Source organism: Rhinolophus sinicus, chromosome 4 (genome assembly GCF_057876585.1).
Source record: "Rhinolophus sinicus isolate RSI-liver-muscle chromosome 4, RSI-T2T, whole genome shotgun sequence".
Classification (NCBI taxonomy): domain Eukaryota; kingdom Metazoa; phylum Chordata; class Mammalia; order Chiroptera; family Rhinolophidae; genus Rhinolophus; species Rhinolophus sinicus.
In genome coordinates, this window is record NC_142504.1 from 55868208 (window position 1) to 55892679 (window position 24472).

The 24472-nt window shown below is 41.8% G+C and overlaps 1 protein-coding gene across 3 annotated transcripts in view; it reads right to left on the bottom strand.

Moving 5' to 3' along the window:
* Positions 1–24472, bottom strand: part of GLI3 (GLI family zinc finger 3) — a 278504-nt gene that overhangs the window by 95442 nt on the left and 158590 nt on the right. For all 3 annotated transcript variants that reach the window (XM_088797850.1, XM_074340521.2, XM_088797851.1), the window contains one exon: positions 20102–20207. In XM_088797850.1, the coding sequence (XP_088653976.1) occupies positions 20102–20207 (106 nt within the window). The remainder of the gene's footprint in view (positions 1–20101; positions 20208–24472) is intronic.

The following is a 24472-nucleotide window of genomic DNA, read 5'->3' on the forward strand; positions in this document are numbered from 1 at the left end:
TGGCCGGGAGTGTGCATTTAATCAGCTGTCCTACACATCAGAGCCGCAAGATCTCAGACCTAGATTTGATGTTGGGCAAACTCGATCTTTAAGTCTGCTTTGCTCCAAGGATAGTTGGACCTATAAGGAAAAGCAGCAGTGCTGTACTATTTAATTTTTGACAAGAAAGTATACCTAGAGCCTTCAGCCTCATCCATGCCACATGGTAAGTTCTCAGTAACCGCTGGTCCCTTCGACCAACTCACTCCTTCCTGCCGCTGCTATTACTAAAGCTCTGGGCTGGTTAAGGCCAAAGTCAGTTTGCCGTCGCCAACTCGTTGTGTATGCACTTTCTCAGGACCCCACATGGCTGAGTTCGGCTATTTGACACCTTTGGTGTCATCTAGGAGCACTCTGCCTCACCACTTCTAACAAAGTAAATGCACGAGTAACTTTACTTGACCTTAGTAAGATGACTGGGATTTTTTTTTCTAAAACTAAATTCATGGGTATAGTTATTCCATAGTTTGAGTTCAGAACTTCATTGCTAAGAGAAAATAAAAAAATGGAGGGGGGCAAAAATTTCAGTCTGATTTCTCTGACATTCCCACCAATTTTCCACTCATTCTAATAAACCCAATTTTTTGAAGTTTGATGAATTACCAATTCCATCCCAAAAGCAGCACTCAAACTAGCCAAGTAAAGACCTTTTCCAAAAAGAAAACGCACCGCAAAATAGACACTCAAACACAACAATGTCAAGTAACTCGGCAAATGACAAAATCCCGTGAACTAAATATCTGGGAAATGTGGCGTTTGCTCGTCTAGATGTTACGTTTTCTTAATAAGGCAGAATCCTATCAGCCATTCTGTGGTAGGAACTCTTGGATTTGAACCAGGTGTTTGAACCTGATGTCAACCAGGTGTAAAGAATGGGGACCTGAAGTACATACAAGAGATTCGATCAGAACGGCTGATTTAATTAACTAAACAAGCCTGTGCTTGTATCACTTACCTGGAAATCTTAACAATTTAAGGTAAACAGTTATTTTAAAATCCTGAAAGCCCCGAGACAGGATCTGTTATTTAAGTGAGAAGTCTTCCAGGAGGGAGCTTCAGATACTGGGTGGAAATAATTAACTACAAAGAGGAAGTTGGGTTCCAACAATTTATCCTTGCTTCATGTTGCGTCCTCTTGCAGGTGGTATGAAGGATATTTATGCCAAAGACAGGGTGCATCTGGAATTCTGAGCCAGGGGGAGTCTAAGACTTCTGTTTCAGTTTATATTTTGTAAACATGACTTCAAGAACCAACTAGAAGAAATCCTTTGTCAATAGCAATCTGGCATGTTGAGCTTAGGCTTGTCTTCCAGGAGCTGGTGTGGACTTTTTCTCTATTACCATTATCATCATAATCCTCATAATTATTATTATTAATTATTACTATTAACTACTGACTAGAGTGTTTTCTGGGTTGCTTCTTTTGATCCTTGGCAAGATGCATGAGTATCTGACTCATATACTGTCATGCAGGGCGGCCTGCAGGGTCTCTGCTCCCACTCCCCATACAAGAACACAGGATATGGTGAGGCCAAAAAGGAACACCCACGGAGCCATAGGTAGGGGAGTCATACCACTATATTCTCTCTGGCGGCACTATACTCTCAATGGAGGCTGGATCCACACTGTCCGCAAACCGCCATCCACACTTGCCAGCCCAGCCACCATCTTCTTGCTAGCCCCCATTCTTTCTCTTCTCTCTTCCTCTCCCCCGTAGCCACAGCAGTTATATTGGCGGCTAATTGGCTAACTGGCTACAGCTGACGGCCAATCAGCCACAGCTGACGGCCATCTACTACCCGAGCCAGCACTCCTCCACGTGAGGCCGAGAGCCTGTAAACTACTTTCTGGGGCTCTGCCCCCACACTCCACCCCTACAGGCTCTCGCCTCACAATCTACGCGACAAGCATCTTCCGCGAGGGGCCCTGTGCAAGGAGCCTGGAGGTGAACGCAATACCCTGGACATAGCCAGGCTCTCTGGGCACAGTCAGGGTTTCTCAGGGCACCACCAGTGCTTCTGGGCACAGCCAGACTTCCTGGACTTCTTAGGGTACCACCTGTCTTCCTGGACACAGCCAGGGTTTCTCAGGGCACCACCAGTGCTTCTGGACACGGCCAGACTTCCTGGACTTCTTAGGGTACCACTAGTTTCCCCGGGCACAGCTAGGATTTCTCAGGGTACTGCCACTCTCTGTGGGCACAGCCACACTTCCTGGACACAGCCAGGGCTCTCAGGGCACTGCCACTCTCTGTGGGCACAGCCACACTTCCTGGACTCAGCCAGGGCTTTCAGGGCACTGCCACTCTCTCTGGGAACAGCCCGACTTCTTGGGCACAGCCAGGGTATCTTCAGAGCTCAGCCAGACTTCCTGGATTCAGCCAGGGCTCTCAGGGCACTGCCACTCTCTCTGGGAACAGCCCGACTTCCTGGGCACAGCCAGGGTATCTTCAGGGCTCAGCCAGACTTCCTGGACTCAGCTAGGGCTCTCAGGGCACTGCCACTCTCTCTGTGCCTCTCAGGGTACCCTGCTGGAACAACAGCGACTCACAATCAGGGTGCTTACATATTCTCAATGGCGGCCAGTCAAGAGACAAAAGCAAATATCCCCCAGTTCCACTAACAACAGTTCCCAAACAAACAGTCAAGCGGTCCATTAAGTTAGGGATGGAAGGCAATTCCCCATAGTCCATAGTCATTCACCAGGGCTGTCCTGGGGGTGAGGGACGACCTTGACCTCACCCTCATCTCCCACGGAGGACTCAGCAAGCGTTACCTTCTGGGACTACAAGTCCTGCATCCGGGCTGCCCGAGCAGGAACCTCCCGGCCCACAGGGCTGCAATGACCTTTGCTTTCTCCAGCCTGTGCTGGTTGGGGAACCGTCCACATCTTTCCACCTCTCCACGGGGCTCCATCTCTGCAGCAGCTGCATGGCTTTTCCTGTGCTGGTGGGAGAACCGTCCACATCCTCCCACCCCTCCACGGGGGTCCAGCTCTCCGGCAGCTGCTTCTCCTGGTCTTCAGAGACTGAGTGTTCATACACACAAACTGCTCCACCGTCCTTTGGAGAGCTTTGGCCGGCACCGTACCCTGCTCACTGCGCCATTTGTCGTGCAGGGCGGCCTGCGGGGTCTCTGCTCCCGCTCCCCACACAAGAATGCAGGATATGGTGAGGCCAAAAAGGAACACCCACGGAGCCATAGGTAGGGGAGTCATACCACTATATTCTCTCTGGCGGCACTATACTCTCAATGGAGGCTGGATCCACACTGTCCGCAAACCGCCATCCACACTTGCCAGCCCAGCCACCATCTTCTTGCTAGCCCCCATTCTTTCTCTTCTCTCTTCCTCTCCCCCGTAGCCGCAGCAGTTATATTGGCGGCTAATTGGCTAACTGGCTACAGCTGACGGCCAATCAGCCACAGCTGACGGCCATCTACTACCCGAGCCAGCACTCCTCCACGTGAGGCCGAGAGCCTGGAAACTACTTTCTGGGGCTCTGCCCCCACATATACTTTCTCTCATTCTTTAAATTCATCCTTTTTTTTTTTTTAAGTGATGATAGGGATGTCCACCAAGGAACTATTATTAATTGTCTAATAATAGTTAGATAACAAACTGAGAAGAAACCATAGTCTTCTACTGCGTTCCCACCCCACAGTGAAAGCAGGTCTTCTGATCGATGAGTGAGGACCGACTTCACAGCCAGGAAATGTGTAAATAATATCCCAGAGTTACCTGTGCACACGACCCTTGGACAGCCTGCACAGAGGATCACAGACTTGACGGAAACCCTTTTTGGGGCTTTAGTTTTCTCATCTGTAAGATGTGAGGATTTCGAGAAGATGATCTCCATTTCACCCACCAGGTTCAAACCCCTTTTGGTCCTAAAATCCAATGTATTCTATGATTCCAACCATTTGTCCTTGTCCAACACTGATTCCTTTTGACAATTAATATTATGAAGTTTGTTACTTGAATAAAGTTTTGTTTAAAATTTAGCGACACCTTACTTGAGTATCTTACAAGTAAGACCTTTTTCTTTCCTTTCTCCCTCTTTCTTGTGTGACACTGCCAGCATCACAGTGACTGATGTCCCCTCTGGGTCATCTGACTCCAACTTTGCTATTACTCCAGGAGAGAGGAAAAGGTCTGGCTTTATGCTGATTGTATTTGGATGACAATTGTTTAGAAGAAAGTGGGGCTATGTAGCCATGCAAAAGGCCCAGTACTGAGCCACAGCTCAAATACTAAAGAAGCCTTTACCAATGAATTCACAGCTATTAGATGTTTTTATATTAACAACACTTCTCCCATCCAGGTTTGTGCATTTTATCTTTATTCTTTCAAATCCTGAAATTGCTTGGATAAGAGAGAGGGCTTATATATTACAAACATACACACACACACAGACACACACACACACACACACACACACACACACACACACACTTCTAAGAGCAGCCTGAACTTTTAGGGGAAATTGAAGAGGCTTTGTGTCAAGTACAGCTAAATCCAGCCTTTCCATATCAAACCTCTGCTAGAAAATTACTGTGCAGATGATAAGGAGGAAAGATATAATAAAAAGTGACTCTACTCAATTTACACTGCAATATTGGTATGACTGAATATTTTTCATTCAGGTGCCTGATAAAATCACTAAACTATATTGCAGATAAATAAAGGAGGCTTCTGTCAAGAATAAACACCATTAATCATGCAGTCTTACCCTGAGAGCCTGTGCTATACATCTGCACAAAAACATCAACACAACCCAATGCAACACATACTTCCCTCCTTTACACTGTTCCAGGCTGAAGTTGCCCTCCTTCTCCATTTTTTATGATTTAGGCATTAATAGCATTTTGAAAAAACATTCTCTTTGCATTTTATGATTATAGTCCTGCAACTAGGTCCATTATTATAAAATTTAAGAAAAATTGGCTGTGCTGTTGGGGGAATAAAACTTGACAGTAAAACACGTTTTTTTGCTGATTATATACCTACAGTACATATGATAACACACTGTATTTCACAAAGCTACAATGCTATTGATCTAAAGATGGACTGTTATTTTAGGGACCACTAAGAATGACAATACTTCCTTATGACTTTAAATTTTTACTTTATACTTATTCAAAAAAACTCTTTAGTCTTATTCAGACATAGGTTTCATCACATATCACTCTACTACTTGCACAAAAAGGAAAGTATTGGCAAAGTAATTTTATTAAGAGATACTTGAAACTTCCTGACTGCCACTTCACCAATAGCTAGCATAAAACACTACAGATTATAAGATACATTCCAATTTCAGAGATGTTAAAGGGTGAAAAAAGGATGTACAACTTAAAATAGATGACTTAAATATGGTAATATAATACACATGTATTAGGCAATTCTGCCATTTATCAAATACCTATGCAATGACACATTGTGTTAAGTGTTATCTATATGCTCCTTCTTTGAATTCTTGATATAAAATGGAACTGCATAATGAAATGGGCTTGAACAGAGTAAGTCACCTGACAGTAAATACCTGAGCTGTATTAAAACCCAGTCTATGATTATAAATACAAAGGAAAACTACCTCAAATCAAGTATATGTATGTGCATATATGCTTAAATATTACATTTGAACATTACTGATGCTGTGACTAGAGCAGATGGCATGGTTTTCCAGTTATCTTTACACTCCAAAGGGAACCTATGTGAAGGACATTCAAATGGCACCAGTGGTGAATGCCCTGGTGGCTCCATGCGCTGGTGGCAAAGGAGGGATGCGCAAAGCATCATTTGGGGAGGACGAGGAAGAATGAGGAAGGTATGACCAGTGTGTGGGCAAGATTCTCTCAGCAGATCTTCATAAAAGGACAGAAGAAATAAATGGCATGCTGGCATGTATGTATTAGAGCCACAGTGCTTTCACAGACTCCTAAGTATCCATACATAAAGCAAAAACAAGAACAAACCTAAACTTTCCGTAACTGTGAGATGTTAAGAAGGGCTCTTACACATCATTTAATCTGACTACTTCATTTCACAGATAAAAACAAAGAGGCCTGAAAAAGCCAGGGAAAGTATGGGATCCAGTTAATTTGTGGCAGACCTGAGAATGGAACCTGACTGAGGCTCACATTTATTGCGAAACCAGCTTATAAAGGGGCTTTAAAAAGAGGAAGCCATGTGCCAATAGAGTTATGCATGAATGTTCTGCAATGACACTTTGAAACCTGGGAAAAAAGTATTATCATTGGCTAACGTAACCAACACTATCTCGGGTGGGGAGGGGCTGTGCTACTCCGAGGCCGTGGAACTGTGTCACACAGGAAGTATCATGGCAGCTGTGCTTCAGCTCACTGGGGGATCTGTGTTCAGAGCCCACTCAAGGAGAAAGTGTCTCCTCTGGCCAAAAGAGGTTTAGCTCCCATCTTCCAGAAAAATCCTCCCTATGTAAAGAAGAACCTTCATCCCACAGACTGAATGCATTTACTGGCCAAAGAGAACAGTGGTGAGAGACTCCCACAGAAAGTCTGTGCTCCCAGTACATAGATTCCAGGGTTCACAAAGCTCAGATGCCAAGAGCCTGATTCATATCAGGCCCAGCAAGAAAACAGGAGGATCCTCAAGCAACCAGAACCACGCCCTGGCCACACTGCCTGGGGTCTTACCTAGTTCTTCAAGGAAAACCTTCCATGTATAAATAGGTATTTACACTGCACCTAATTTTCACCACAGGTTGTGTGTTCAATAGTTTCTGATAAACTCTTTGGTCGTTTTGGGGAATTCCATGTCAAAACTACTTCCAGGCACACTATCGATAAATGCAGGCTTCCAGTTAGGTACATACAGCACACCTCACTGCTTGTTAGTCAAGATTCTCATGCATAAAAAATGGGTAGAAACAGGTGAACAGATCCCTTGTTCACTTTTGCTCTTAAAACAACTGGGTTTTTTCTAGTGGTCTTACAATGTTTTACCAACATCTGTAATGAAGGCATAATTCATTAAAGAACCAAACGTTTAATCTTTATGATTAGAAATTAAAAACAGAATTTCTAAGTTTAATTGTTCATCTCTGTCTCAGTCATAAACCATACTTCACAAAACAACATAAATGTACAACAAAATGTGATGGCTATGATTAAGATATCTGAATAATTTTCATTATTGTTGTACATTATTTCTACATAAATGGAAATGTATTTTGTGCAAATGAATATGAAATTCCTTCCGAATGTAAATTTAACTTAAGTGGAGCTAATGGGCTCTCCTCCTACCCTGCCCAGGACAATTTATGTTACTGAGTTCGCACGAGTATAACTTGAACTCCCCTCCTTCCATAGCCTATTCACATTGAAAGGAAACCAAATGATCTTAAAACTAGTGATGATTCAACAACAGCTGTTATTAACCTCGAATGAAGCACTAGCCTCTCACTAATGAGGTTACAGAATGGCAGAGACCCACGGTAGACTGGAGCTCTGGACTAATCACAGGAGCGGGAATCAAAAGCACTGGAAGAATTTGTAGCTTTTGGCTCTGAGGAATGTAATTCATGCAGAAAGCATTGTCAGAGGAAGGCCAGGGAACCCAATGGGAGAAATCAAAATAAACAAAGAAAAAGAATGACCAGTAGCCTTTTCTAAAACTTAACTTGGAGACCAGTGGGGGCCTCAGCCTAAGGCTTCATCAAAGGACACCCTGACAGACAAAGCAAACTAATCAAGAAGGGTGTTTCCTTCCATATACCTGTGGGAGGCATCAAGGAGTTCTCTACTTTTCATTCCTTCCAATTCAACTTCTACATACCTCCTTCCAAACAACAAACAGAAAACAACAAACAAAACCAAAATAACAAAAAAGTCCTACATCTGCCTGGGTCAGGAGACAGGAAAGGTGGGGAAGCTAACCCAAATTAAATATGTTGTAATGTATCTTCCGAGTGTGCTTCAGACCACCAGCAGGCCTTGCAAGTGCAGGAACCAACCACCAACTCAGACACACACAGCCTGCTATCCACACTCCAGAGAAGGAAGAGAGAGAAGCATATATGCTCAAGGGCACGCTTTGAAAATTCTCTCACAAATAGCGAATGACACTCTCAACCAGGAGAATTCCTCAGCAGGGCTTAGTGCAGCCTCTTGCAGGGTAGACCTCTTCTTTCAGCCTCCACTTCCCAACTCCCTGTGTCCAGTAGAATCTTGACCCAGACTCTTCTTGTAATCTAGTAACTGCATGTATCCTGCAATCCTGAAATCCAAAGTCTGAGGTGATCATATTTGGATTGTTAAAACAAGATTACCATACTTGAGGCTGACCTTCTTTCCCCCTCTGGGCTATTTCCATTAAGGAAGACCATGCAGACTTTTACTGACTAATCCCAAGGACAGGCTGAGATTACAACAAGGAAAATGGACAGAAGTGGTGTGTGTGTGTGTGTGGTGTAAATAATGAAGATACATAAAATACTTACTTTAAATAAGTAAATCCAACATGTTAGATAATATAAACATTTATATAATGCAGTATAATTTTAATATTAATCTGTTACATCCCAGGCAGCTATGATACGAAAAATCTTTTATTTTTATTTTTTTATTTTTTTTAAACTTAAATTTTGACTTTTTTTTTTTTTAAAGATTTTATTGGGGAAGAGGAACAGGACTTTATTGGGGAACAGTGTGTACCTCCAGGAATTTTTCCAAGTCAGGTTGTTGACTTTCAATCTTAGTTGTGGAGGGCGCAGTTCAGCCAGGTCCAGTTGCCGTTGTTAGTTGCAGGCAGAGGGCACAGCCCACCATCCCTTGCGGGAGTCGAACTGGCAACCTTATGGTTGAGAGGATGTGCTCCAACCAACTGAGCCACATGGGAGTTCAACAGCAGCTCAGCTCAGGGTTGTCGGGGGTGGAGCACACCATACCTTGCGGTAGTCGAGGCAACCTTGTGGTTGAGAGCCCACTGGCCCATGTGGGAATTTAACTGGCAGCCTTTGGTGTTAGGAGCACAGAGCTCCAACCACCTGAGCCACCGGGTTGGCTCATGAAAAACCTTTTAAAATCAGAGTCCCCTTTAAAGATCTGATTGCCTTTGCTATCAATTTACAATTTTGAACATGTTTCTGAAAACTTTCACTAGCGGGCATTGTTTAGGTTGAAAGCAATGCAGACTAGGAATACAGGGATTTTGTTTTATTGGGGAGCCAGAGATTACTTTGAATAGAGGCAAGAAGCATTTTGAGAATTGAGAATGCTTTGAATGCTGGATTTTGTCTTAAAATGTAAATCATGTTCAAGCAACAGGGTTTGGTGATTTGTTTTGCAAATGAGGCAGATCCTTTAACTGCCAGTGCCTCTCTCTCCCCACCTCCCATGTAATAGGGATACTGTTCACTTCTAAGGCACTTGGCAATATTTGGATACTATTTGAGTGTACTTAAAGAGTGTTGGTGGCTAGTGCCTAACTCAATCCCAGGTAGTAGGAGACACACATTGACCTTGTCAGGTCCCAGGGATCACTTAATGCACTGAATTGACATAACTGCCCGCAGGCAGAGTTCTTACTACCTGGAGGTGATGGGGTCCTGGGGGGTGATGGGGTCTGGGGAGCATTAGGCTCTCTGGGAACAATTCACAGGTACTTAGTGCTGAGGGACCCTCACAGATAAACCTTTAAAAGAATGCTTTCAATTGCAACTGTACACACGTTCATTTTGGTTATTAGTTTAGATTTTTAGATGGAAGCTAAGCTTCTTATTCCCTATAATAGTCCCAACTGAGTGTTTTTTAATGAATCTGTAATCTCCCTGTGGCCATATGAGAAAGTTTTAAATATCTGTAACTTATAAACATGTGAGATGAGGGATGGCTCAGAATATTAGGTGATTGGATTTTAGAAAATCTAGAGCTTTAGGTCAGACTTTTATTTTTCTCTTGACTGGTAATGCACTGCATGACTTAAGGCAGTTCCTGCCACTTTTTACTTTGCTCTCTGCATTCTTTTCTCCCTACTGTGTGTGTGTGTGTGTGTGTGTGTGTGTGTGTGTGTGTGTGTAGAAAGAGAAGAGAGGCAGAGGTGCAGTGTATATCCGGAGTTACAAAAACTGATGCAATGTCAGCAGTTCAGCTAGGTTAACACTAGCTGAGGTAAACGTGGGACCCATAAGCCATTTAACTTGTTAAATTTTACCCAACTGCAATATACTTATGCTCACTGCTATTCTGATATATCTTTTATAAAGATCATATCACAGCTAAAAATGGTCAAGAATTTTTTTTCAGGGCAGACAGATGGCTCAGTTGGTTAGAGCGCGAACTCTGGGCAACGGGGCTGCTGGTTCGATCCCCACATGGGCCAGCGAGCTGCACCCTCCGCAACTAGAATGAAGTCAATAAGCTGCCGTTCAGCTCTTGGGTGGCCAGATGGCTCAGTTGGTTGGAGCGCAGGCTCTCAGCCACAAGGTTGTGTGTTCGACTCCTTGACTCCTGCAAGGAATGCTGGACTGGCGCCCCCTGCAACTAACAACCGGACATGGAGCAGAGCTGCGCCCTCCACAACTAAGATTGAAAGGACAACAACTTGACTTGGAAAAATCCTGGAAGTGCACACTGATCCCCAATAAAATCCTGTTCCCCTTCCCCAATTAAAAAAATAAAAGGAATTTTTTCATATTTCTATTCAATACAGTTATCGTTGAAAGTTCTGCAAAAACATCCCTACCTCAATACTGAAAGAACGAATTTCAACACTTGCCTTTGTCCTGCTATTTCCTTTTAGTATGCTTGGTTTGCTTGGATCACCAAAGATGCAAAAATCTAGCTAATTTGCTACTTAGGATTCAGAAAGTTAGCAAGCAGTTTCCTGGAAACAAATCTGCTGGCATTTTAGTTTTTGATGTATGAATTTCACTCTGGGCAGGGGTGGGGATGCAACAATAACAGAAAGGAATGAATGACAGGCAGCCCCTGTGTCCCTGGCCTGTGTTCCCCTGGGGAAAGGTCTGAAATGAACTCAGCCCACTGTGCAGCTATAGGAAATGGCATGTCTTTGTTTAGGTGGAAAAAGCAGGCTCTGTTACGTAAGTGAGAGAGTGGGCCACAGAGGAAGAGCGGCAGGCCGCTTTGGTTTGGGCGGTAGTCACCGCATACACTAACCCGAAAATGTCTTCCCTTTGGGACAAATGTTGTTAAAGTTCAATTTTTTTTCAAACATGTATTTTGAAAAATAAATAAAATGATGACAGTAAATTTCTGTTTTCTTTGAAGCCAGGCTTAATGTGAGTAGAAGCACTGTACTCAAAGAAAAAAGCCCACTCCAGCTCAGAACCCCCCAGACCCCCAACAGGTTTAACAGTGGGCTCCATCGCACAGCCTCTGGGCCAAGGCCTGTGAATATGTCGGTGTGTGTCTGCTCCAGCATGACTGCCGAGAGCAACACAAACAACATGGGAACTGTATTCTCGAAGCTGCACTGGGACTCTGCATACATACTCTAATTAGGGCCTGCTTTCTCTGTAATTGGTGACCGAATTCAATACTTCCTTCAGCCATTAGAAATACTGCAAGACACAGCGAGTATAATTCATTTGTTTCATGCTTGTTTCTTAAAGCAAAATAAAGTACTGGTTGATCAAGATTCATGTCACCAGCTCATTAAAATTTTTAAAGTTTAGGAATTGTAATTCACCCACATTTTCACACTTGCACAATGAAGTAATGGATGTAAGTAATCTAAGGTACTTCTTAAAATTAGGCAGGCTTTACATTTTTTCAGTTTATTACAAGAAACGATAATGAAAATAAGACGTGTTCTTTTTTGAATTGATATTGCAATGAACAATGTTGGGATCACAGTAAGAAAACCTGAAAGTGGGAAATACGGTGTATGACAATTGCTTTAAAAAAAAGAAAGAAAAATAAAGCAAAGAAAGGGCAAAAGAGTAGGCTTGAAAGGGGGTGTTACCTTTGATCAGGGGCTGGCAAACTTCACAGTTTGGGCTCTCATGGGTCATATTCTCCCTGTGTCAGCAACTTAACTTTGTCCTGGATTGCTAAAGCTGCCATGGGCAATAGTAGACACGTGGGGTCACTGTGTTGCAATAAAACTTTATTGCAAAAACAAGCCATGGGCCAGATTTCACTCCCAAGGCTGAGTTTGCCAACTCCTGTTCATTAGATAGTTCTTCATAAAAGACGTCTCAGGTAAGGAGACATCTGTGCAGAGAAATGCAAGAAGTGAGTGAGGGAGCAAGCAAGCCATGGCTGTGTGCAGGAAGAAAGTTCCAGGCAGATGCACTCTGTGAACTATTCCAACACAACTTACTGGGTAAACTGCTGTGACCACTGATCTTTATTCACCCATGTTTCAATATGGTCTTCTCAAATGTGATTGTTAAGTATTGTTCAATATTCTACCAAGCTGATGAATCACAATTATCAAATCATTCCCTGTAGCTGGATATGTAAATTGTCTGACTGTTTGATGTCACAAGTTCCACAGCGGCAAACACTGATGTAAGTCTGACTGCTTGGCTACAGAAAGACTTATCAGGTCAAAGGCTTTTTCCAGCTCTTCTCCATTGCCATATCCCCACCTTGGAAATTTGCAGAAGGCAATGACAGCCACAAACACAGGATACTTCTCATAGGGTGTTATTAGAATTCTTTGTGCTCATCCAGGAAGTAGAAACTAGAGCAGCAAGGTGTGCAGTGTTCATTTTCATGTATGGAACATGGAAGTTAAGAGCAAGGGGTATAGCGTCTGATGCCTGGATTAAAATAGTGGCATGACCTACTCCTACGCTGTGTGATTGTGTGTCAGGATTTCCATATTCTTAAAATGAGGCCAGTCACAATAACTTCATCACAGGGTTGCTCTATGATATGAGCTAATTATATAAAGTCTCTAAGGTGTGCCTAGCCTATAGTAAGTAGTACTAAAAAATGTCATGTTACAGCTATGATTATTAACTTTTTTTCATGGGAGTTGTCTATTCATTTCTGTTTTTTCCCTTATCTATGAAATTTTGCTATTCTTATGTTGTCCACTTAAGATTGCTAATTTCATTAATTTTATTTCCATATGAAGGCCTAGGAAGCAGCCATGTACATTAAATGGTAACCTGCTTCACAACCAGTAACTGATTTAATATTTGGCATCTGACATTGCAATAGGTACTTTTAATATAATCTTAAGTGGTAATTAAGCTCATGATTTTGAGTCTTAAGTGCAACAGCTTTGTTGGCATGAGGTGACACATTCTAACAAAAGTAAACAAACAAAACAAAACATGATGACATTCGTCCTGCAGTACCCTAAGAAACAAGTTATTATCATCACTGAAAATAATTATTTAAGAGCTACTATGTGAAAGTCATGGTCTTGACCTAGCAAAAGAAAAGAAATACACAAACAGTCTTTGGCTTCAGGAGATGTAATTAAAATCTAGCTCATTCTTTCTTTTTTGGGGAGAGGGGATTATTACACAATGTTAGCTACAGTATTTGATGTAATCTGATATGTCATTACTCTTTACTAGTCTTAATACTGTTTATGGTAGAGTGCAAACACTAGGGGAATAAAGAACTTTCCTTTGTTAGTTTTAAATTGTACTATTAAAATATTCCAAACTAGTTATGCCCCAAATACTAATACAAGGTTTTCCTCATTTCTGCATTTTACTGGAGGCTTCTCTGGGAATCAAAAGAATGAAATCACTATTATGTGTTTTGGGCCCATCACAAAGTTTCAAGTAGGTGGCTAGACTGAAGGCTACTTTTGAATAGCTATTACACGAGCTCCCAATAATCACAGTACCTAGTACATGCAACACGTGGAGTTCAGGGAGGAGGGGAGGGGCGACTGAGTGGTAGTATCTCTGGTCTTCTACTTCTTCTTTCTCTAAGCTTTTACCATAATGATATATCTTTTCTTCGAGCTTTTACTCTCTGGGGGAAAAAATGTATTTATTCATTCTCCAAACTTGCCACTCATCTCCCTGCTCTAATTTCTAAAAGGCAGTCATAATCATGGGGGTGAATCCTTACTACTTCCAGTGCATTCTATTTCACAGCTAATATTAATGATCTACCCTGTACTGCATCCTCTCCCCAGGTGCCAGGAAGTGAACCACTTTTAGCCAGAAGAACAGCTCTTCTTACTTAGGTGGAATAATTTCAGTGAATCAGGCAGCCTTGGAAACAGCCACATTGACTCAACTAAGAAAAAAGAGCTGCTGAGTAGAACGGTACATGAGTGCTCATTCTCCTAAGAGAGAAAAGATGAAGCTGGTTTTCTAAAATGAATTAAAGTGCTGGCCTGGGATGCAGCTTGGGGTACACTACTGTTCACATCCACGGCACAAAACAGGGAAGCTCTCAGCTCAACTGGCAAGACCTATGGGCCTAAATTACTGCAACGGATTAGCAACTACGTCCCCTGCTTCAGAAAATGAATTGCAGAGCTCACATGAAGAAACTGGACAGTCCAAAATTCAATTCATATTGGTTCATACATGAGAAAACTTGGGCTTAAAAAGTTGTGTGTAAAAGATATTTTTCCCCCAAGTAAAAATCCAGAATGAATGTGGAATTTAAAACTTTATTTTAGGGTTTCCACAAATATATTAGGTCTGTTTTTTTAAAAGGAAGCCTGCTTAAATGAGTTCTAACACTAAATTAAAAAAAACACATACACTCAAAATGCAAGCAAAAGAATACTTTCTTTTGTAATGTGAGAGTAGTCACCTGAAAATACAACTGTATTCTGGGGGAGGGGGATGTAATATTCCAACTGTCTAAGTTTCCAAGTAAAATTGTAAAACAAGTAGTCGTTTTTCGCCTCTAGAGCATCGTCCATTCCCACAGAACACAGTAATGACTCCTGGGATTGCACAAAGAACAGTCCTGGGGTAAACAGCGCAAGGCATGAAACAGAGGACCAAGAAGTGAAAATATTCACATCAAGTTACTGCTTTGACTATGTGAATATAGATTCAGTTTTTGTCATTAATACTCCGAATAATTTCATTAATATAATAAAATGGACTCACTGATATTTTTTCTAAAACATTGTATTTTTTTTCTATATGGCTTAATAAAACATGGAATGTGTGGTCAAAGCAAATGATTTGAGAGAGCAAGAGAAACACTCCAATTATCTATGGAGAGTAAGTCCTGGTGAATTCAGTGAAGAATAACTTTCAGAAAAAAGGGAAAGTTCCTCAGATCCATTGTTTTTTAATATTCAAATGGCTTGAGTTAAATAAATACAATGCAGGAACTGTACATTTTACATGACAATCTTTAGTGACAACTGAGGAGAAAAATGATACTCCGTGTCCCACTTATAAGTTCTGAATCTAAATTCATGATTTGTATTTAAGAAAGAAAATACTAATAAATTCTAACATCATTGCCAGTACTGTATTAGAAACTATCTCGGATTCTACACTCTGATCTACACTGCCTAGCCATAAACTGTGGAGACACTACGAGAGAGAGCAGGGGAAGCCAAAGGCATTCCATTTAGCACACTGGGCTCTTTAACACACACTGACATATTTCCGTACATATTTATAAGGCTTGGTGGCTATTATTAGGTTGTAATTGCAGTTGTTCTAACACCTAATAAGCCATGGTTGGAAAAACAAAGGCAGGTTAATTTGTGATTTCCTCGACTCATTCAGAGGCAAATTAAGTGTCAAACAGCTAATACTGAACATATTTCATTTTATGAGATTTTAATTTAATTCTGTACCATATCATTGATGCCTTAATATAGGGTGGTTTATCTAAAAATAGGAGCAATTTATAAACCCCTTTCAATGGAATCTTTAATGATAGGATGTGATAGCATAATTATCATGCCTGCCATCCTTCTAAACAGAGATCTGTGAGTATTCCCATCATCAGCACAAATCCTGTTTGAGACTTACACATTTTTAAAGTTGGCACCAGAAGAAAAATTACGTGTACAAAATAATGAGAATGCCCCCAAATTTTGTCTTCTTATGATTAAAAATATCTTAAAAACTCAGTAAGCTCTCTTGATCTCATTTTCTATAATACAATTATATAGTAAGCCTTTCGGAATTCAAGTTCTAGATGAAATTATTCCATTTTTCCAGATCACTGCTTTACCCCTCAGCAAAGACATGCTTTTAAGATTTCAGTAACCAAGCCACATCTGCTTAGATTACCTCCACTCCTAAGGTAATCACAGACATCTCCTCACGGCACTCAGAAGATACAAAAGCAACCCCGGAATTCATGACTGAGCCAGGCCAGGACAGAAAGCTCAGGATTTGTCATAACCCCAACTGCCTCAAATGCTAACTCTCAGCATTTGCTTATAGCTCCTGTAACCGCAGAACCAGCTCAAAATGCTCCTATCCTGTTTAGGAGATACAGAGTTGCTTTTCAGAGACAACAGACCAAAGCCACAAGACATGAAGCCAAAGGATGCACTGAGGAGAGAATTTGACCTTCAGCTACACTGGAATCGAAGTGCACACCCCCGCCCCCATCACACACACACACACACACACAACCAAAGGACCAGGACATAACTAGAACCTGAACAAACACCAGATCCCTTTCAGAAGCCAAGGGTCCGTTGTCCGGGAAGATCCGGTGCTGATGCCCCTTTATCATGAATAGCCAAGTTCAAGGTCCTCCAATTAAAACTCGCCCCACCGGCACTTCTGCATAGCTGTTCCCCTAACCCCTTAAAAACCCTTAATCTAGTCCTGCGATCAAGATGGAGCTGAGGCTCCATTAGGTCTCCCATCTTCCCGGTTGGCGCCTTCTCGATCAATAAACCTTTCCTTACTCCAAACGCTGACCTTTTGAGTTTCGTCCTTTTGAAACTTGGAGCAGCAAACTTGGATTTGGTAACATTCCCTGCTTTTAAGAGTGCTCACATGGCTTTTGTTCAGCCAGGACCTCCATCTTCCAGTAAGTCACTAAAATGACCAACACTAAGTGAGAGAGGAGAAGCCTCCTCTGTGTGTTCTCTCAGCCTTTTAGAAAACATGGAGTTGTTCCTGTGGCCACAGGTGACATTGTAGACAACAAGGGAACGGGCACTGTTCAAAAAGGAATGCCCCACAAATGTCACTACGGCAAAACTAGAAGGGTCTACAGTGTCACCCAGCATGCGGCTGGCATTGTTGTAAAACAAATTAAGGGCAAGATTCTTGCCAAGAGAATTAATGTACGTATTGAGCATATTAACCACTCTAAGAGCCGAGATAGCTTCCTGAAATGGGTAAAGGAAAATGGTCAAAAAAAGAAGGAAACCAAAGAGAAAGGTACCTGGCTTCACTGAAGCGCCAGCCTGCCCCACCCAGAGAAGCACACTGTGTGAGAACCAATGGGAAGGAGCCTGAGCTACGAGCCTGAGCTACTGGAACCCATTCCCTATGAATTCACGGCATGATAAGTGTGAAAAAATAAAAGACCTCTGTACTGTTAAAAATATTGTTCTTAATTGAGTAGAGGTGTAGTGTCCCCTCCTGCAAAGAACTATTTAAAGAAAACTTAAAAACAAAACAAAAAAATAGAGTGCTCACATGAACATTTCATGGAACTCAGTTGGAAAAGGCAGATAACTTCATTTCCATGAGTGAAACCAATACAAGCAAGAGTAAGTCACCAGAGTTCCCAGCACAGGTGAGTGCAAACCAGGGGAGGGCTCAAGCTCTGCAGCCGCTTGTCCATGTCTTAGACTAGACAAGCGTCTCCTGAGCATCTTTTACCAAGTGTCTGGCCGAGAGCTGAGAATTGGCTGCCAGACTCACAGGAGCAGTAACCATTGAGCAGTCAATGAGCAGATGAGAGAATGCACGCTACAACAAAAGCACACAGGTACTATGAGGACAGCCCCTGAGACACAGGGAGGTGAGGTCTTGATGGTGAGGAGTTTAACTGAGCGTTTGCCAGGAAGGGCCAGAAGGTCACTGAGGTCAACGCAGAGAATGTCAAGTTATAAAGGCTCAGAGAGGTAGCATCAGATAGTTTCCCAGAGCCTCCTTCATAAACTTAAGGTCTCCACCCAGGACCCCTTGATGACTAGCAATTAATTCCAGCAGGCCACAGATCCACTTGCTCACCACACTGTGCCCACAGTGATGACATTTCCCTTTCAGAACTTTCCAGAACTTCTCTTTTGAAACTCAGCATTATCTTCTAGCTTTGCATTAAGAATCTTATATAACTATACATTTAGGCAGCTGGAGGACAATTTAGTCAATTGCTGCTGAAGTATTTTAAGTGTGGCTGAAAAAGCAGGAATTATTAAAATCCCAGCTCACCAGTGAGGTCTGAAATGCAACCCCCACCCCCAGGATTCTTGACACTCGACCTAAATTGTCTTGCAGTGTTTTTATCACCCGTGAGCTAATATTATAGGAGTAGCAATAGGACACAGGACACACATTGTGGATTTATGAAGGCTTGCTGTTACATTCTGCCAAAGAAGCAGGTCTTTGGATTTTAATTGATAAATTCACATTTGAATTTAATTACAAGGCAAACTATAATGAATCCAGAGGAACTAGTTCATTCTATCACATAAACTTATGTTTTGAAATTTTTCTATAACATGATTTTGAAAGAGTGATGAACTCTGAAATTCCACAGAGAATCTCATTTAAATTACTATAGCACTGCAGAGACTGTAGAGTCTGGGAGAATCAGCCATGCAAAACCTCTGTATAACCCGGTGAATTATATGGCAGGTTTCAGCCTGAATTTGGAATTTGCTTCCCTTTGTATAGGGCATTTTAAATTGGCCTCTTGGTTTTATTTTAGTGTATTATGAGCAGGCTTTAGAACCCTAGAAATACTTGTGTTCCAGTGAAAAGTCAAAAAATAAGTCACAAGTTTCTGTATTCTTTCTCTATAAATACCCCCTCTTCCGTTAATGCTTACAGAAGTCTGCAACACAGATTTATTACTTACCTCCAGGCAAATCTGCTCTGAAATTACAATTTAGTAATGGGAGATGGATCCAAAAAACTGTTGGTAAAATATTATACGTGCACTTGGGCATGTAGTTAGAGTTGTTAATATCAATTAATTGTGTTCACAGAAGAGGACTTGTTTTAAAACAACTTCATTTTTCCTTGGCATATACGTAATTACACAGCTGTAACTAATAGCCATGGAGATACAATCTACCATCTAAATAACCAGCATTATTCTTCAAAGTATTATTTGTGCTTTCCTAACTTTACTGTCTCAGAATGAAGGGTGACTACTGCATATGACAAAGCGTATTTTATTCATTTATTTATCTATATACATATACTCTATATCTATATCTGAAGGCCATTTGTAAGGGGAAGCCCCTCCCAGAGAGTAGCTCCAGATATTATAGTACATGACAGTTTTCTGGACAGTACTACAAAAAGAATTTTTTTTTAGTGTGCAAGTCTACTATTCCTTTTCCCCCAAACCAAGAAAGACAGTATTTATTTTCCCGAGATTTTCTTCTCCCTTTTTCTAATGTATGTTATCACCACCATTCTTTCCTTTTATCTTTGTGTAACCCCTGTGTTCAATCACATCTGCCATTTTGTTTGGGTGATATTCCCATCAATCAAATGACTGTTGGTGTACACACCACAGGGGCATGAAAACTTGCCATAGAAATTCATTATGATTCATTGTGATACCTGGGACAGGAAGTTCCTAACAGAACTTCCTAACAGAAATTTTAGCAAGAAAAACTTCACACCCATTCTCAGCCAAATACATATTCTGAGTGGTAACCTTCCATTAGGCCTTTACTTTTTTAAGTTAGTATGTATAGGCCACAGAACACACGTACGCAAAATATACAGGAAATACTTGCCAGCCACCCAGTGTGACAGGCGTTTTACAGGAAGCATTAAGGGTTTGCGTCCCTGAGTCTAGACAGGCTTGCTGTATTTCAAAAGTAAACCTTATATTTCTATCACGTCTTCAACGCCCATAGCCGTGCTCTAACAAAAAGTCCTGAGATAGTAACAGCCAGTATTTTGTTCTGTTTCATTACTGGGTAAAGTTTTAATACTTACACATGCAATGGAGGAATTGGAGACGGGTCATAATGGTAACGCCCCTCATGGTGTCTTGCATCAATCGGCACAGGAGGATGGAACGCAGGAAAGAGGTGAGGAGGGTCTGAAAAAGAGAACAAGTCCAACCTGTATAAAAGGAACACTTACAGACAGAATTCCAGTTCATGCAGCCACATTTCTGTACTGTCTTCATGACCTATACCCAGCCTACTGGAAGGATTTCTGGAGGAACTCTTTAAAGCTCAGCTGGAGGCTGTGTGAGGTACTGCAGAGGTGACTGAGTCAACCCGAGAAAGTAGAGCCTGTGAGTGCCACCAAAACCCAAAGGAAAGCAGTGAAGAACAACACCTATTCCTACCCTGGGAGAAAGGCCAGGCAGAGCAGAAGGGCTGAGCCATAAGACCAAGGGGAAGGCGGCTGATGGCTCAGTTGGTTAGAGCGCAAGCTGTGAACAGGGTTGCCGGTTCAATTCTCACATGAGCCAGTGAGCTGCACCCTCCACAACTAGATTGAAGACAACCAGCTGAGGCTGAGCTGCAGGAGGGGCGGCCGGATGGCTCAGCTAGTTAGAGCGCGAGCTCTCAACAAGGTTGTCGGTTCAATTCCCGCATGGAATGGTGGGCTGCACCCCCTGCAACTAAAGACTGAAAACGGCAACTGGACTTAGAGCTGAGCTGCGCCCTCCACAACTAGATTGAAGGACAATGACTTGGAGCTGATGGGCCCTGGAAAAACACACTGTTCCCCGATACTCCCCAATAAAACTAAAAACAAAACAAAACAAAAAACAAGGGGAACATTACGAGGCACTCATTTTTCTTCAAAATTTACACTGTCAAGTGAATTTTAGACCAGGATGTAATATAAATACTAGTTTCATGTCTCTCACACACTTGATGCATTTAAGGAAAGGAGTCCTTTCTAAAGTCCCTGCTATTAGGTTGGTGCAAAAGTAAAGTGCAGTTTTTGCAATTAGTATTTTTAACCTTTTAAACCGCAAGTACTTTTGCACCAAAATAGAATCTGTGGCACGCACACATGTGCATACACACGACACATACCACACACAACACATACCGTGCACACTCACACACCACACACAACAAATACTTTTTTTAAATGCATGCTCCCCGTCTTCTCGGCCTGGGTGATGCCTCCACAGTCCCAACACAAAGTTTGGCAGGAGAAAGTCACATAGCCTGGAGGCAAGAGAGGAGTTGACGCTGACCCCTGAGACTGACAGGGAGGTCTAGGGCAACCAGAGGTTTCTGCCCTGCAGCCCTGACATTCTGGCCTGCAGCTCCAGGCCAGCCACCCGTCCTGTTCCGTTCAGGCTGGTGTTCACCCTCCCCTGGGTTCTATGTGCACACTTACTTAAAGTAGCTCCTCTACCCCACCCCACTTACTTGTACACAGACACTGATTATCTCTGACAAATCTGGAAATAAACTTTTTCTTTAATAGTGATTCATTGCAAAAACTGAAGAGAGTTTTGCTACATTTTTATCACTAGGAGCATGGATGATATTTTGCAACTGGCACTAAAGTTTTTCCAAGTTTCAAGAAGAAAAATAAAGGAGTTTAAAACCTGGAGGTGTGCTTCCAAGGCTATGACCCTGATATTACGGCATACAGGCCGAACTTGTCCTTCAGTGGTTCTTTCCACACACGGTGGCACCTGCATGTAGCCATGGTGCTGCCATTGCCCACAAACTGGCAACACTCTCAGGAACTGAAGTGTATACGAACATGCCTCCAGAGGCTTCCAGTCATTTCTACAAGTCTGGAGATTTGCTAGGCCTGAGGGTAGCAGGAGGTACAGGCAATTTCCAAATAAGGCTGAGAACAGGTTCTCAGCAATGGCTGGAAAAGTGACACAGGGCCTTTTGAGGGGTGTCAGGGGTGGGCTGCACCAAACACAGACAAGGGGATACCCGTATTCCCCAAGTCCCAGTGGAGGACTATTTTGTGTGTATGTGGTGAATTCAAGTGGTTTCCATTTTCCTTGCTAAACATTTCTTTTTTCTGAATCTTCTTCAACAAGCATCCTTTTAAACTTTCAAAAAAATTTTATTTTACTTCTCTTGTTCTGAATTTTGCCCTTCCTTTGAGAATCTGATAGTATGGTCATGAGAAAACAAAATAAGAGTGAAAAACTATTAACATAGCATTGACAGGACCAAGGAATTATTCAAAGCTGCTGCCATTCCACCAGATTTAGAACCTAGAAAACTTCTGTGGCTAGAAAAGACTATTGTACTGAAAATGTCAGTTATCAAGGTATTTTGTGCTTATTGTAAGATAAAGCGGGGAAAGGGTGGTCCAAATGGAGAAAAGAAACCATCTTGGTATTGTCATATCATTGTCACTGTGATATCATGACAACAATGCTGGAATTCAACAGGTGAGGGCTATACTGACTATCTGATCATTTATCCCACTTTATACATTTTATAGAGCCCATATGAAAAAAGTCAGTTATATTTTGAGTGCACCACTTAGGGCTTAATGTTCAAGGATGTCGGAGCTGGGCTTTTGCAATGGAAATCTGGATAGCTGCTGTGCCAGGTTTGAAAGTTCATCCAGCACTGTTGTCAGAACAGTAATTTTGCAGAGCCAAAATATCCTACTTAACCATTTTTGATCAAAATTATTCACCCTTACTAAAATAATATGAAATTAAGTGGAATTATCTTTTTTCATTAGTTTAAAAGTCTGACACATACTCAACTCACTGAATGTTTCCTGAGTTTAAATTTGGGAACAGGCGCAAATGAATCGGATTCAAGTTTGGGGTCAGATGGATGGCCACCAGACCTGAGTTCTTTCTCTTCCTCTCCTTTCAGCAGTCGCTGCTGATGCAAACGTGCTCGCTTCCAGCAGCCTTCAAACTTAACACATGTTCTCTGCTCTTAGAAATCAGAGAAACAACCTACTATTGTGTGTAAATTAAGCATTCATAAAGTCCAACCCACCTCCCAAAGGCTTCCCCTCTGTGCCAGTTTATGTGGCCATTTTGAGGTAAGTTGTGACAACTAAGTCAGAGTTGGAAGATATTTTTACTTCTTGGCTCTTGGCTGTGTTCTGCATGATTAAATTCTCTCCATCAGATAACTATCTGATTTTCTCTATGTGGGTATACTTATGAATTATGACGAAGCACATACACATTTTTCAAACACACAGGACTCAAAATGTGTGAACTCATTCCACATTCAAGATATGCCTCATAGATCCAGGAACTAACAGCCATTATCTCTCATATGAGTATTCATAATTAAGTTGCAGTGATTATGTGCAAACGGGTGAAGACCAACCAGTTAATCCTACAAAATCAAAGGAATATACCCAAGCATTGTAAAACTCTCTTCCCCAAGAAAAACCTACAACACTACCACGGATATTAAAAAAGGCACTGTCATCTTCTCATTTTTAATAAATTATTCTAACAGGATTTTAATTCACTGTCTCTCTCACCCTCTCTCCTTCTTTCAGAATGAATGACAACGACCGAGCACTGCAAAAATATGTGAGAAGAGGAAAACATAAAACACAATTACTACAGTCATTTCTCACTGTTGAGTGTGTTTCATGAGTTTCAAAGTTAATTCTGAGTGAAAGTTTGTGATGCATCTTGTAACATTGTTTGCAGTGTTTATTTATGTCCCAAGACAATTTACAAATTCTGCATTCTGGGATCAGGTTTAATAAAGAACAAAAATTAAGGATATGATCTGATTTTACCAAAGACATCTGGTTTTCATTTAAGTATTTTACTGTTTCTATTTGTTTCCCTCTTGATTTAGTTTAAAATAACTTGTTCTGGACTGATGAAGTCTACCCGAACAATTAGACCTTGTGTCAGTGGAAATCACGCTTCTAAACCACTTTCTGAGAAAATGCAATGAACACCTCTTCCAATTAAAGTCATGCCTGACACCAGCTTAACAATATAAACGAAGAGTGAAAACCAGAAAGAGTATGCCCTTTAGTGATACGTGGCATCACATGGCATTCATCCTCACCCATTTCTAAAAACAAGAGAAGAAAAAGAAAAAAGCCCTAACCCTCAAATGTTGACTGCTTCCTTGCATCCTGGCTTGTCATTTCTATGTGGAAGCCCAGCCACATATTCCATCCTGGGCCCAAGAAGCTGTCCAAGAAAGCCCATTATGACAAGAACAGGCCCCTGTCACAGCAGCCACTGTAATCATCCACCTCACGGTTTATTATTTACACATGAGCAGCGCAGCTGTGGAGCATCATAATTCAAGTGTATGTGTAATAAGTCACTGCACCACAGTCATGTCCTGTTCTGGCCCTTGACAAAACACCACATGATGACTTTTCCAAACTCAGGCTAAAACT